At 42.5% G+C, this 16298-nt stretch overlaps 1 protein-coding gene across 1 annotated transcript in view; it reads right to left on the reverse strand.

Annotated features, from left to right (window-relative positions):
• LOC138283556 (uncharacterized) overlaps positions 1 to 16298 on the reverse strand; it is a 239449-nt gene that overhangs the window by 80673 nt on the left and 142478 nt on the right. The window contains exon 4 of the mRNA XM_069221496.1: positions 15900 to 16247. Coding sequence (XP_069077597.1) covers positions 15900 to 16247 — 348 coding nt within the window. The remainder of the gene's footprint in view (positions 1 to 15899; positions 16248 to 16298) is intronic.

Below are 16298 nucleotides of genomic sequence, written 5' to 3' on the forward strand. Positions count from 1 at the left end.
AAATTGAGAGACCTCGATTAATTTCTGCAGCACATGAGGGGGTGGCTTCTGCACATGCTGGGGTGGCTGCCACGATTTCACTTTTACAGGCTCGTTACTGGTGGCCTGGTCTCTATAAAGAGACGAAGCAATATGTCCTTTGTTGTGACGTTTGTCAACAAATTAAAGCATTGTTGGCTAGACGCCCACAGCAGACGCCCCTTTTGATTTCAAATAAACCATTACAGTGTGTGTACTTGGATCATTGTGGTCCGCTGACACCAGATAGTGCATACAAATATATATTGGTAGCTGTAGATTCGTGCTCCAGATTTGTGTGGGTATGGCCACAACGCTCGGCTGACGCTCAAACTGTTATTAAAGATTTGCGCATCTTTGTCGATACATTTGCAGTTGCGGCTTTTCATTCGGACCAGGGCCCCGCTTTTGCCTCTAAGGCATTCAGGGACACCATGGCTTCGTTGGGGGTCCAACTCCAATTCTCGTCTCCATTTCATCCCGAGGGAAATTCTGTCGTGGAGCGTTTAAATCGTGATTTAAAGCAGTCCTTAACGGCCAGGGTTATAGGTACGGGTCGTGGTTGGCTAGCCGACCTATATGGAGTACAGAGAGCACTTAAGAACTTGCCTAGAAGGTCACTGGGGGGTCGTACTTCATATGAGTGCCTGTTTGGAACACAAATGTATGTTCCTGATCTAGATGGTCCTGGTGTGGAAGCGGCAGATACGCCCTTTGACGTAAATGATTGTGTCACTGTTTTGCAGGATTTACAACAATTCCGTGAAGATAACTCTTCTGCCAGTGCTGCCTCCTCAGGAATTAAGGATGAGCCAGTAACACCTACTGGTTGGATACCCAGGATTGGGGATCTAGTGCGTGAAAAGGTCGCAGTTAAAAAATAATTTGGTCCTTCTTATCGAGCACCTGTCCCTGTGTTAGGGGTTAGCGGCACGAGAACTGTGATTTTACCGCCGCTGCAAGGGGCCAAAGGAAATCGCTTTGTTTCCATTGATAATGTCAAGTTACAACATGTGGCCGATTCTGCACAGCAGACCAAGAGGGACACCCAGTAGTTCCGGAATCCCTCTCACTACTGGGGAAGAAGTCCCGCTGCAGGTGATTTTCACCGACACTGTTTCCTCTCCGAGCTTGGGGAGGGTGGATGATGATCTTGCGATTGTTCCACCGACGACGATTAATATGGAATCTTTTGATCAACTTGCTGTACGTTCTACTGATGTTTCTGAACATGTGGTTTATAGCGTGCCAAGGCGAGAGCCTCCATCTGCTTCTTTGTTCACAGTTGCACCTTTTGCTAGAACTGCCTCTGGCTGCTTCAACGACGCTGATAATGATGTGTCCGGCTCCTTGTCCTCGATGTCTTCTGTCCACGGTCCACGACGGATGCTGGGTTGGCTTAAACGCACATATTTTGTTTTTCCTTGGAACTATTTGTGGCTGTTTTTGGCCGTGATGACTCTTTTATTATGGTTGGGATTTGTGGTTACTTTTTTTCTGATAATACATGGTCATTTTCTTCCTGATCGATCTGACATTGAGCACGTGGAGACTGTGTTAAAACTGCATTTTTCGTCTCATATGGTTCGAAGAGACTTGTCCACTGTAAACATTTCTGCAATACCAATTCCGGATGGGATTGTGTGGGATAAAGTAATGTTTGATATATATGGTCCCACTGAATTGATTCAAATACTATATGTCCTCAAGTTATCAATGAATGATATTGTTATACCTGGCATTGTTTCTGATGATTGGGATGTGAAGACAGTAGATTCTATGCTAACAGATTTGCAATATTATACTGTCTATGACGATGAAGATGCTTACCAATTTAGAGATAATCATGGTGACATGTTTTGCTACAACTATTATGGACACCACTTTATTCATAAAGCTAGTAGCCCTAAGTCCATGTTTAATTATGTGCAATGGGAACATTGCTCGACTCCTCCACAAGGGAGTTCGAAAACGTATTATGATAAATTTGCATATTTTTCTGGGCATGATCAACGAAATGCTAAGTCTTACTATTTTAAAGTTGCCCCGTATTCTAATAAGCAAATGTTGTTGACCGATACTAAATTACTGTATTCAAATTTGTTTGTATCTAAACTTTCGGTCGAGGGGTATGAATACTGGTTTAAAACTGTTGACTTGAAAAGTGTTTGGGGTTAAAAAAATTGGCAAATGCAAGGCAGGGACATGTTATTTAGAGCATGTATTATCCCTGTGCAGATGATTTTCCTCAATGACACAGTACAACAGACTAGCTGTTTAGGCTTAGCGACAATTAGGGAGTTGACTTTGCCTAGTATACCTGTCCCTTCTAAATTAAAAAATTGGCAGCACTATGTGAATGCTACTTTTAGTGAATTTACACATTGGGTCCAGAATGGTACGCTTAACATTTCATCGTTACATCCAGGCGGGTGGTTATTATGGCCTGTAGACACTAATGTGTGTCATCAACGTTTTGTCACCCCTTCAGCGGGGTTCAGGACTAGTAGGGCAGACCCTTGTTACGTTTCACCAGAACATGCTGATATTATAACTACATACAGTGTGGGGAAGCTTTGTCAGCAATGGTTGAAGTCATCCACGCTGGATGCAGTTAAGTCACATCTCACGTTACTGTCTAATGATACTGATTTACAAGATTTTTTGTCGGGTCCCAAAGTATCACGGAAGAAAAGGTTCTTATACGAAGTTTATAATGAGATTTGGAAGCTTTCACAACAAGAGGCTGCAGCCCGGTTGAGGCAGATTGATCAGGAAAACCTGATGCAGACTTTGTCTGTTGTTGATAATGGCATGCATACCCTTTCTGACCGTGTTTACACGATTGACAGCATTGTTTCCTCTGCCATTGACATTATTAAATCGGACATGTCTTCTTTATATCATGGGCAGAGTCAGACGCAGTCCATCATGCAGCTGGGTTGGACTCTTCAGACCTTGAAGGCGGGTCGCGTTCCATGGCAGCACGTTCGTGCCAGAGAGATCTTTATCTCTTTTAATTTGACTCGTCAGCAACAACTGATGGCTAAAAAGGAAGCGACATATGTTATGTTGACTATTGAGAAATTAGAGAAACTGCCTTTCACGGTGGCTGAGATTCCGTCAGCTGAGTGGTTGATTCATGGGGTTATTAATTTGCCTATCTCCACTCTGCAATTTACTTCTTGTTTGAAGCACATTCCGGTGGGTAGATATGAACTATTGGGAGACAGTTACATACACGAGGTGTGGGAGCTTCCCTTTCAGTACAGATGTGTTAATGGTTTGAGGGAGGTTTTTCTTAGTGGCAGCGAATGCGAAGCTTCTGTCAGCCATTCAATGGTTTGTAAACAGCTGTCCTTGCACGGGGCGTGTAAAGCTTCGATTGCTAACTTAGCTTGTTATCTGAAGGGAGTTCCAGTCCCGGTTATTAAAAACACTTTCCAGGTGCTTTCTAACGGCAGTTACATTGTTCTTAACAGCGAACGCTGCTGTGGCATGCGTGCCGGAATAGTTTACATCGTCGTTGTCAACAAGGCCGTTACGTGCTGCGGGAATGTGTTGTTTCCCCCCACTCAAATTAGGGAGGTAGCGGACATCTGGCCTCATATTGCTACTTCCAAGGTTGATTTTGACAAGTTGAGTCGGCTAAAAGCTTTATTGTTTCAAAAGCATGTGGCCCTTACATCTGCTAGCGAGACCTACGCACTTCAGGTGGCAAGGTCATCGGCGGAGACACAGTCCCTTTTGAATACTAACTTTCCAAGTCACTTCGGTGAACTTGTGGGACGTATATTTAAGGCATCCAGCACTGCTGGTATTGCACATTTTTTCAAAGCCGTTGGTGTTGGTTTTACTCACACCTTCTCTTCCATATTCGGTTTGATACCTTCGGCTATACATTCTATTTTCGGTAGCATTTTTGGGGGTTTCCCGATTACTTTGGCTTTATTGGCTGGAGTCTTGCTGTTGTTGCTATTTTTTGGCAATGGCTGTCCCGTCACGACGAGATCCTGTATTGCTGCTCCCGTCAGCGCAGCTGTGTCGTGAACGCATGATGCAGCATTTTGGAGCAACACTCCTGGGACATTTGGAGTGTGACTGGTCTCTGTCATTCAGACCGGTTTTGGATTGTGTGCAACCCGTGTTTCGATGCCTTTGGCGCTCGTTTGAACATGCACTGGCTCTCTGTCTCTCACTGCAGCGCCCTCCAATGGTCGATCCTGATCTGTTGATGTTCCCGATTAGGGCTCATTCCCAGACTTGTGCACTACGGATGCGCTTGCTTCGTGAGGCGGTTTATGAGATTCCCTTCCTGGAGGAAGATGGTATTATCTCCTTCATAGGCCCTGCACGGGGTGCCGCCCTGAATGGTTTTGGGGCTTTGGATCACACCTGCTCCATGGTACTTTGTGGCGTGGATCTTCCGATATTGACATATATCGAAGTGGAGGAACTCCTGCGTTCTGTTGCTTCTGTCTGATGATTGGATTTTTTCTCTCCTACGAAATTGACACTATATTGAATTTGGCTTTATGGTCATATGTTTCCTAAATTTATGACTTTGTTGTCTTCTCACCTTGTCGAAATAATTGATTTTGTATATTGTTTATATTTGGGGCATCCTTTTATATTATTGGAACCACTTGCTACCGACAAGGGGAGGGTGTAGTGTGGTCAGTTTTTACGTATTCATTGCGCTTTAGCTTCGGGCTTTAGGCCTTTGTGCACTTTGCTCTGAATATATTTTATTCATTTGCTGACAGCTTAGAGCCTCTGTGCACTTTGCTCTACATGCTTTTTATTAGGCTTCGTACTGTTATTTTTCAAATAGCCAGTTCTACGGTGTTGTTTTTTATTCATATCACACTGTTTTGCCTAATTCAGCACTGGAGTTCTCCATAACATATTTACTCTGTGCTTCAGTCAAGGATACAGTCTGGTACATTGCCGATAGACGTGGTAGGAGTTTAGACTTGGCATTCCTGCGTAGGGACATTTTGTGATCATGATGACATGTTAGTTATAAAATCACTTCCTTGTCCCAATACACGCAAGAGGGAGATTCCGACCAGGGAACCACAACTAGACGCTGGCTGCCTCGTTGCAGATGCTGAACCAAGATCACAGGTCTTTGCTCAGGTATGAGGGCTGATGTCTCCACAGTGATTCTGACAGGCAAGCTAGAAGCTTAACATGCTGTGCTCTAAATAGAACAAGCAGAGGGAGAGTAGAAACTGTTAGACAATATGATAGCTTTGTTCTTATGTTTTACTCTCCTGGTGACTATTTCAATCCTACTGTGTTGTATCGTTCTGGTTATTGCGGCTCACGCCTTAATATCTAAAATACAGTCGTTTTATATACTGTCTTTGTCATTTGTATATGAGATCATATTGGAAATAAGAGAGTTGGTTTGGATCTGAGTGACCACGACTTCCCTGAGAAGTTCCAAAGATGTCATGCGCTCGGCTGCCAAATCATTCCTTCCGCATGGGAGAAATGAGGCACTGCTAGTTAGCCGGAGCAAAAACCGGATTTAGGGTGACAGAGTTCTTTACACGTGGGTCAGACTCAGTCCCCACACCGTTATCGATCCTGCTGCCTAGAAATCCAGTAGTCTCATTTAGAATAATGAGAGCCCACGCGACAATGGGAGTGGTAGTAACCAACCCTCATGTGAATACACAACATAGAGAAACACCACAAACGACTGAGGGTGACACAATTTAATTGTAAATTTAAAGCAACACTGCGGAAATCTGTGAAAAATGCTAGAACTACATGCTGCACATTGTCCTTGCGGATGACCCGGTCCCTGCTGCTGCAGGATCTGAAAAAGTGAGGGAAGCAGAAACACAGCCACAGTCGGACTCAAATACCAGCAAGTCCTACAGTATTGTTCCGACTAGACGCAGGGCAAGGGTGTTACCACTGCCAGAGTATAATCTGGACTCAGATGAGATGCCAGAACATGAACCCACACCACCACCAGTGGCTAGTCCCACAGGAAGACAGCAGTCCCAGCACCAGTGACAGTCAACTCCCCTCAGGAGGCGCCATGATGCAGGCAAACAGTGCACAGATTAAGGAGTGTTCCCATCAATCTTTGGCGGCCTTGAAGCTTCCATGTTGTAGGTGCAGCGCCTGCAATGCAAACAACTGAAGTCACTGCACAGACAGTTTGTGTCTCAGAATAGCAATATGGGGTTACTATACAACCAGTTAGACACTCTGAGTGAGGGACAGCAAACAGCTGCTGAAAACACCAAAGAGTTGACACAGGCCATTGGGGAACTCTGCACTGAGATACGGCAGGAGCGCGTCAGCCAGCGCAGGCGCCATCACCAATATTTGGGAAGGTTTGATAGCGTCTGTAGATCTGTCAATCGGCTCTCAAGTTCACAAGCCCTGATATTATAGCGTGCTGTTACCAAACAGGTGGAGATGGCTCATTGCAGTCGGGACATTGCACAGGGTTTGGTGCAAATAACCAACTTACTGGATGCTAAGCAAACAGCACGCAGTGCCACAACCAGTGAACTGGGTGTTTGGGACAGTGAGGAGTCCTCTAGCCTCAGCAGTCTGACAGTCCCTGTAATTAATCCGAGGCGTCGCAGTGCCAGACACAGTACTGCATGTGAACCTGCGACAAGAGGTGCCAGCGAGGACACTGTGCACTCAAGTGGAGTGCGTGGACGTAAGAAGTGATGTTGAGGGCTAGATGGGACGACCTAAACATGAAGCAAAACAGTTAATGCTATGATGCTAATAGTGTGACACTGTTAATTGTTCATGTCTGCCCATTGTGAATAGCTATGTCGTATTGACACATTGGTTACCTGAAGTCAAGGTAATAAAGATGCTAACTACAGAAAACATTTAATTTAAGTGGATTTGTCATTACTTACATCAAAAATGGTTGCACGCAATGTCAGCACGTCTTTGCCTGCCCTCTGCTGTACTGGTCCTGTCTGCTGGTTGGAGGGGTGGTAAGGGATCATCACTCTCACCTGAGTCCGGTTCCGTGAGTTCCACTGGTACACCCCTAGTGGTTGCTATGTTGTGCAAGATAGCACATGTGGCCACAATTTTGCATGTCATCTCTGGGATGTACTGTAGTGTACCTCCACTCTTATGGATGCACCTGAAGTGGCTCTTCAGCAGCCCAAAAGTGCGCTCCACCACATTGCTGGTTGCCCTATGTGCAGCATTGTATCTCTTCTCTGCTGGAGTTGCAGGGCTCAGGTAGGGTGTAAACATATAGGTGCGCACAGCGTAGGCACTGTCTCCTGAATGCACAGAGAGTAAATTGAGTACATGTGCTGTCTGATGTCACGCTTACATCAATGCATTATTCTAAACTATCAAATTACCTAGTAGATATTCTTCACCAAACTCCCCAGCTAGCAATCTGGTGTGAATCCCGCTGTCGCGAAAGATGTAGGAGTCATATGTGCTCCCTAGGTATCTGGCCACGAGATCGGTAATGATGTAGGAGGCATTGCATATCACCTGCATGTTCATAGAATGATTGCTATTACGGTTGCGATACACATACTTGCTGGCCGATGGTGGACATATTGCTACATGTGTCCCATTGATGGCACCTAGAACATGTGGGAACTGTGCTATCTGGTAGAAATTAATTTTAGTTTGTTGTAATGCCTGTGGGGTGTTGGGGAGTCCTATGTACAGTTGTATTCTGCTCAGCATGGCATTGAGAAATGCATTGAAAAATCTAGAGAGGGCACTCTGTGATACTACTGCAGGTGCTGCTATGACCCCTTGATAGCTCCCTGAGGCTAGTAGGTGCAGGAAGCATAATACCTGCACATGGGTGGGTATGCTGTTGGTCCTGTGTGTTGTGAGCTGCAGCATGGGTTGTAGCTCAGCTATCAGATCAAGTATCATGGCTGAGCTTAACCTGTACTTCTCATAAATTTCCTCCTCAGTCTGGTCAAAAAGGGTGATGCGCACTCTAAATATACACTCCTGTCTCCTCCTCTCTCTCCTCAAACCTTCCAAGCTCCTCATTCTCCTCTCCATGACGTAGAGTGCAGCCATTGCGGAAGAGGAGCTGAGGCATTCTGGGCCCCTTTATATAGGTTGCACCTGGTTACCACCTGGTTTCAGTTCGTGGTAAATTGCATGTGCAAACGGCCATTCTGCGGAAATTCGCAAATTGTGATTTTTTTATGCATCGCATTGCGAATCCATTTTTGCATGTCGCAATCTGCGTATCGCAAATAGCGTCACAATTTAGCGGATCGCTATCTCCGACTCGGTAATTCATATCGCTATTTATGATACACTGTTTGCGACACGCTAATTTGTGTCTCATTCGCTAAAAATCGCTATTTTTGCGATTCCTTATCTTTGCACTGTAAGTGCCTTTCATACATCGGAAAAAGCATTTTTGCATTCGCAAACGGCCATTCGCACCGTTTGCGAATGCAAAAATGCTTGATACATCTGGCCCTAAATTCAGACCTCAGTGTTAATAAGGAGAAAATCACTCTCCAGCTTCATGCAACAATTACATACAAAACACATACTGCAGACTAAGGTGTAAATATCCCCAGGGGTGCTTTTATGCTACATCCAATCACAAAACACTATAAATATCTTTATAACGGGCTGGAAAAAATAATTTATTCTTTGCAGTGAAGTGTGTGTTAGATGTTGTAGCAAAGTTTCAGTTTTAATATCGAACAAAGAAAAGACATAGAAAAAAACCATGAAGTGTTTATTAATATTAGCATTAGCGCAGCATATTGGCCTAATGTGGCAGAGTCCAACTAATCTGCTCACCTTACTTAGGTGTGCAATTAACATGTTTGAGGAATGCAAATGTATGTTTTGTATCAGCAGAACATATATTGCAAAGGGAATTATTTACATGTATATTTGCGTCAACATGTTGTAAAACTACATTTGAGCAAATATGCCCACTGTGAATACCACTCGAGCTCCCTCCTACATAGGTTGGAAGTTACTTCTGTGAATGATAAGTGTGATAAGAGTAATTTTGTATGCACAGTAGGCATAGGGAGGAAATACTCTCAAAAGCAGTATGGGGGGAGGCAGTGTTTCTCAAAGGGATAAAATATTTTCCCTAGGGAAAAATAACATGTTTTAAAGTGTGTTCGCATTACTGCAGGGTATTTACCTAAGATGTGTTTGTTTTTTAATAACTTGGCACTCAAAAAACATTCCAGTAATTACCATGTGATATTGGAACTATTGCATATTCCCTTGCCTACTCCTGAAAATGTTTGTCAATTTGAAAAAAAGTTGTCATACATTTACTCTAAAGGTGAAGTAACTGTAATCATTAGATTTACTGACTCATTTTACAATTGGCACCTCCTGTTCCTATATGACATTTTCTCTAATGTGCTTAACACACAATAAAACAACTCTTAAATGTCACAATGTAGTGCCTGCCACTGCTGAGACAAAGTCAATAGTAATAGTATTATTTTTCTTTCAGCTATTTCTTTAATTGGGAACTGACGCCAAAAGAAATGTCTATTTTGAGTTCTGCCTGCCTCCTTTTGGTACTTTATAGCAATATATATGTGTTTCCAAACAAATTCACTTCAATGTTTGGGAATGTGTGAAATTACTTTCTAACTGGACTCAAATGGAAACATGTAACAATATATATAGAAAGTAATGCAACAGAGCAGGAGAAATAATATTCACACCATGAACTAGTTAGCATATATCATTTATATTGGCATTTATATGTAAATAAAGGTATGTTTTGCTATTAAAAGAAAATACAAATATGGACATAATTCTACTACCAATGCGAATGGGGAATAAAAATAAAATGAACAGAATAAACATTTGTAGGTAAACTATTCTTCAATGGTCCAATATGTTTTAGCATTGTACTTTCCTATGTAGATGATGCACATTTGTTGAAGCAGTAAATTAATAATAATACATTCTGAATCAGACTGCTCTTTCCAACTAGCTATAGGTAGCAGTACATACATAAATTACATTCGTTTAACTAGCCCTCAAAGTATACAAAGTTGTTTCATAAAGAGAACGCTAAAAAGTGAAAAATTTGTTCTCAGAGGATAACATTAGCATGTGGAGCCAATATTGATATTCGAAAAATATGACTTATAATACTGCATGAATACTCACATTTATAATATTTACATATAAGAAAAATCATGCATATGGATTTTCAGATTTAACTTTAATTTTTTTCTTGAAGGGGAAAACCCTTTTACCCATGGAAAAACATTTTTACTACATGTCTATTAAATATGAAAGGTTTGCCTTCCCATGCCCATCCTGAAAACACACTTGCCCCTGCTCTTGATTAGAATAAACCTGCAAATGTTTTTTTAAGGTATAATTCCACCATCAAGGAGTATTTGAATACATACAAACTTAGGAGTTTGTTGGTAGTCACCTACTTTTGCAGAGAACTCCCAAGTTTCTGCCCCCACATCTGAATTTGTACATGAGGAAAATACTGCTATACTAGTGGAATTTCCAGACAGCATCCTGGTAATGTCTGATCTGGCTGAGTGTAACAGAATTATGTAATCTGATTGTTGAGCCTTCTGAATCATCGCAGAGGGCACACATAGGGCCTCATTTCAAGTTTGGTGGACGGGAAAGCCTGTCTGCCAAACCCCTGAGATGGTGGGCACCGCCTTTATGGTGACCTCCCCGCTGGAGTAATTAGGAGTTTCCCGCTAGAAACCTCTGTTTCCACGCACCCACCTAGCGGGAAACAGGCTGCATCATTATCTCCGGCTCGTAATCGAGCCGGTAGAAATGTCTGCAGACAGTGAACATTGCGAGGGTGAACATTGCGAGGGTGCTTGTCAGGAGGCATGTCAAGTGCATGACCAGTACGGGAGCCCCCCTGTGGACCCTTGCACCTGGTCTGCGCCAGCCTTTTCATGGCGGTATAACCACCATGAAAAGGCTGACGGAGAACAAGATCATAATCTGCAGGTCAGCACTGAACAACGTCGTAATATGCAGGGCGGCGCTGCATGCTGTGCTGCCCTGGCGGATTACAATCACCACCACCACCAGCCCGCCGGGATCATGGATCCTGGCAGTCTGACCGCCAGAGTTGTAATGTGGCGGCCAGACCACTGCATCAGCGGAAGTCCTAACCCCCACCATGAGTGTGGCAGTCTATAGACTGCCACACTCGTAATGAGGCCCAAAGTGTGCATTTCTTGCACTTGTTTATTAGCACAACCCGCTCAGCCTACCTTTTTAATTCAGCGCATATCATTGGCATTTAACACACACAATTTTAGCAATGGAGGAGAAAAAAGACAGATGGAGATAACATTATTTATTTAGGATCCCTTTGTTGAAGAATGGTGCCATAATTATAAACCAGGTCTCTTTAATAGAAAACCTACAACTCCTTCCTGTTGGGTACTGCAAATGTAAATATTTATTTTTCACCATTCAGAGGGCTTGATTACAGGTGGATCGTGTAGAATGTCATACTTATTGTATCTGAAAAAAAATATAACACCAAGGATTTCAGAATTTATCAGAACATTAATTTTTGCATATTCCAGTTTTTTGGGGACTAACATGCAAAATCTGGTGCTTACCACATCAGAAAAATGAATGTCCAGGTCTATACCACCCTTCGCCCTTGTTAAATTCCAGCAGATTTGAAATGCTGAAATTTAACAAAAGTGTCATTTTTAACACATGTGATAATTACCCAGTGCAATAAATATCATGTCACTTGTACTTGCGTTCCCTGCACCAACATGCATTTACCCAACGTTTGTAATCTGATGTGCTACTTGTAATTAGGTCCACTGTATTTCTTATAGCTTTTATCTATTGAGCTTTTCACCTTTTGAACTGATGAAAGGCTGGTGCCGTATTATATTATGTCTTGCTGCAGAACTTTTAAGTTCACTGTAAGGGTTTGTTTAATTCTCTAATTTGAGAGGAATTCCACCTGATTCTATTGGAAACATTATTTAAGTTGCTTTGTTCTCAATGATTTTCTATATCTTCGATTTTAACACTCACAGAAATAAAACTCCAACATTTACACAAACTTTGATATTTGAATTGCACCACTTACTTTAATTTCCCAATCTAATTGTTGGTTTCACTACTATGTTCTTTTTTCAGCTTCCTGTATTTGACTTACTTTTTATCTTACTTGATACTAGAGGGAAACTGCAGTTAGGCAAGGAGATTATATTTGAGGGATGAGTGGAGATTTTCCCACGACGTTTTAAATAAAATCAAGTCATTCAGATTAAATTAAACTGTAGACTGATATAATGTGTGTGTTATCATTAGATGTGGGGTGCTGAGGGGTGGCTGCTGCTTAAGATCGTTGGGGCGTTAACCCCCTTCATGTGTGCCACTACATCCCAGAGACACTCATTATTGATTTTCCCTTAAAATACTTTGTTGGCCACACCACCATTTATTCGCTTTCTTTAAGGGTGGGGCCACTGAGCTCTCTCTCCCAGCAAAAACTAGGCAGTGGTCTGCTAGTGCCAGGATGTAATTGATTGGGACACTGTTAACTGAACTCCGCACGTCAGATTGGCCGGTGTTTTTGCTGTGGCCAGTCTGACATGCAAACTTCAGGCTTCTACAAGCATGATTATTGTTATCTGGTAGCTGTGAAGCCAGAGACACAGCCTCATTGGTCTCCGACTGAGCACTGTGTTTGCCTACTCAAGCCAATCCTGGCACTGCTCTTAGGCTGTTTAATATTATAATCAACTTGAGAGCAGTACTTGGATTTCCTGGGATGGCATTGCCCTGCATGCAGATATTGAAGTTAGGCAGTGTAAGAAGCAGAAGGATTTAACCTCGGTTGGGAATGGATTGTGAACAATTTGCACCTAAACTTGTGCTGCTGAATCAGCAATCCGAATAATGTAAGACTTCAAAGGTATTATGTAAGCAGTGTGCAAAGAAAACTGCAGAATTCATTCTGCAGAAGGGATAGGGGCACCATCTATTTATATTTCTATAAAGCAAACACATTTACTGTTTTATGCCCCACCACTTGCAGAAGTTATGAGCTGCACCTGAGGTACTGAAATGCGTCAACTAGTTTAAGCGAGCTGAACAAATTAAATTGGGTTAGTGGAGCTATCATAAGAGGATACTTGTTCAAAGTTTTCTCTGCCTCAGTGCAGATATGCGTAATTAACAAACTCAGGGATGTGTCATGAAAAGGAGCACTTGTGCTGGGCAGCTGTGCTCCTATTTTTACTTGAATGCACTGTTTAAAACTCATATATTTAATATGGATAGTCTCAAATTTAGTGCCCACGCTGCAGACATTAATCCTGGGAAAGTAAGCAGTAGCTACCTCTCTTGGTTTCCAAGCTGTGCTGTCTGCAGCTCATGCACTTACAGTGACAAAATATTGTTTTCTTTTTTTTGCTGCAGGTGAAATTACATTCACATAAATCAAAGCTTGATCCCAATTTTGTCTTGACATACAATTTCTGTAAAATAGTTCAATGTGCAACAATTCTTTCAGGTACACATATCCCAGCAGCATTTAGGTGAATACGGAGGGGGCCTTGCATCTCGACCTCTCCTTTCCCATTCCTAACCTAATCCTTCTCGTGATCACTCATCTTCCCCCCCATATACCCTGGTATCTCCGCAGAGCTCCAACCCTTTGAGCATAACGTTTTTCCTTTGCCTGTGTTGCCTCCATCTTTGCCTCCCATGCCACATAAATAGGGAGTATTGGTGAATGTTACGCCTGGAGAATCAACAATTTGACTATCAAAGCAGCCACAAATTTGATTTGCTTAGAATAAATAGACAAGCCTGCATGTTGTGAAATACCCCATAGTGCCGCCAGTGGTTTAGGGACTAATTTGTACGATATCATGGCACTAATCCTTTGAAAAATCTTCTCCCAATACGCTGTCACATGCTTACTTGAAAAACGTATATGGAGCCAATCCCCCCTGAGTCTTTTGGCAGCACAGACACAAGCCTGATGCCTCTGGTTACATTTCCTTTAATCTAGCAGGGGTATAATAAAGCAGCCATTTGACATAGAATGCAGTCTTTATTTAATTTGCCCCCCGCAGCGCTTTTTGTGACAAATCATTATGCTTTCTCCATTTTACAACCTGTAAGGTTTTCTGCCTTAACCAAGAATTGGGAAATTGCCTTAGTTGAATACCCACCATGGGGCATCTTGCACCAATTGCCGATGCCCAATCAATTTCCATAGAAAGCCTGAAAGATAGCTCGATTGGGCCATCAGCTACTTTTCCCATTGTTTGCATGAAGTGTTGAATTTGGCAATAGGAAAACTTAAGGCTTTCTGAAATGGCATTTGTTTGCCGTTACACACTGTGCCCAAGTCCTAATATGATCGCTTATTAGAAAATCCCTAAAGCTCTTGACCCCTGCCTCTTCCCACTTCTGAACATATCCGTCATTGAGTTCTTATCCTACCATCCATGCATCCCGAAGTCTGACTGACGGGTGAATCTTCCAAATTTGGTATTTGGCTTGTATCAACAATATACTAGTCTGGATCATTAACAGTAGTTTATACATTAACCGCTTCGGGAGGCGAAGGTGTTTAAGAAATCGCAAGATCTGCGTACCCGTGTACGCCATCATCTGACTAAAATAGAAGATGGCATTTGGGGTTAATGCAGCTCTTGAAACCCAATCTAGTACAGAAGCTTCATAGTAAGTTTGAACATTGGGGAGTACCAGCACCCCATTTTCCACTGTAAGAGTTAACTTCTCTAGCTGTAAGAGAGGTTTCTTATGGTTCCATATGAGCTCTAAAATATTTTTTTAGAGACTCTCAAAACTATACTAGAAAAAACAAATAATAGTAAGAGGAGGATCATTATTTTCACCAACGCTGTCCTCCCTATAATCGTTATGGTAGATTCCTGCCATTTCGGGAGTAAGCCTTGAAACTTTTTTAAAACCTTTATATAACTCAACTGAAACAAATCAGCCAAATTATCGGATACATATATGCCTAGATACCTAATAAGGCTAGAAGATGAAGATACTACCCGAATATCCTTTGGCGCCTGCGTATAACCTTCGAAGGGTCTGACTAAACTTCCCTGGAAGCCGACCGTACCTAAAATCATAAACAGTGCTTCCCATTGGACTAGATCAAATGCCTTCTCGGCATCAAGCATTATGATTGCCGCCAGATGGTGATAATGGGAGAAATAATCAATTGCCTGGACCAGGAAATTAGTATTAGTTGACAGCAGCCTACCAGGTAGGAACCCGCATTGATCCTTATGTATCAATCCTTGTGCCACCTGAGCCGTACGAACATATGAGAATCTTAGTGAATAATTTATAGTCCTGATTCAGAAGGCTGATCGGGCGATATGACCCCAGATTTTCCGGTGGTTTATCCTTTTTTACAAAACGAACCACTACAGCCCTAGAGAATGAGGAAGAGACCTCTGCTCCTTCTAATATTTAATTAAATAACTCGACTAGTATTTTAGCTATTTGGCCCTCTTGCACTTTATAGACTTCTAACGGGAGAACATCTTCTCCGGGGGGTTTTCCGTTAGAGGCTCCCCGTATCGCCTCTACTACTTCAGCGAGAGTGATAGGGGACGTTAGCATATTCTGCGCTTCTTGATCTAAGCCTGGCAGCACCACTGAATCTAAATACTGTTTGATTTGTGAAGAATTTGCTTGTATTGTCTCAGTGTATAGCCTTTTATAATGCGAGAGGAATATTCTTTCTATTTCCTTGGGTTTGCTAACAGTTATACCCCACTCCTCATCTAAGATAGCTTTTATCAAATTAGAATTTGATTTTTTTTTTTAACTGACCAGGCCAAGAGCCTACCTACATGCTCGCTCTCTTCGTACTGCCTCTGAAAGCTTGTGTGTCTATTGAGTATCTCCTGAGACACATAGAAGCCCCTTAATCTGGCCTGAGCTCTTCCCAATATGGATTCCGTCTCCGGGTTAGGTAGTGATTGGTTTCTTTTTAACGCCTGCTCTAGCTCCCATTGGAGTAGATTACTTTTCTCTCGAGCCTTCTTCCCAAAGTAGGCCTTAAAGGAGATTGCCTCCCCTCGTATATAAGCTTTGCCGGCTGCCCAAATGTTAAAGAGAGAGGCTGAGCCCTTTGTAATCTCTAAAAATTTAGTGACCGATTCTTTGAGAGTTGCTACCAAGTCCTCCTCTGTCAAATTCTTAAAAATGAAAGATAAGCATAATTTTGGCAATACAAGGCGAATACCCTA

Source organism: Pleurodeles waltl, chromosome 3_1, assembly GCF_031143425.1.
Source record: "Pleurodeles waltl isolate 20211129_DDA chromosome 3_1, aPleWal1.hap1.20221129, whole genome shotgun sequence".
Classification (NCBI taxonomy): Eukaryota; Metazoa; Chordata; class Amphibia; order Caudata; family Salamandridae; genus Pleurodeles; species Pleurodeles waltl.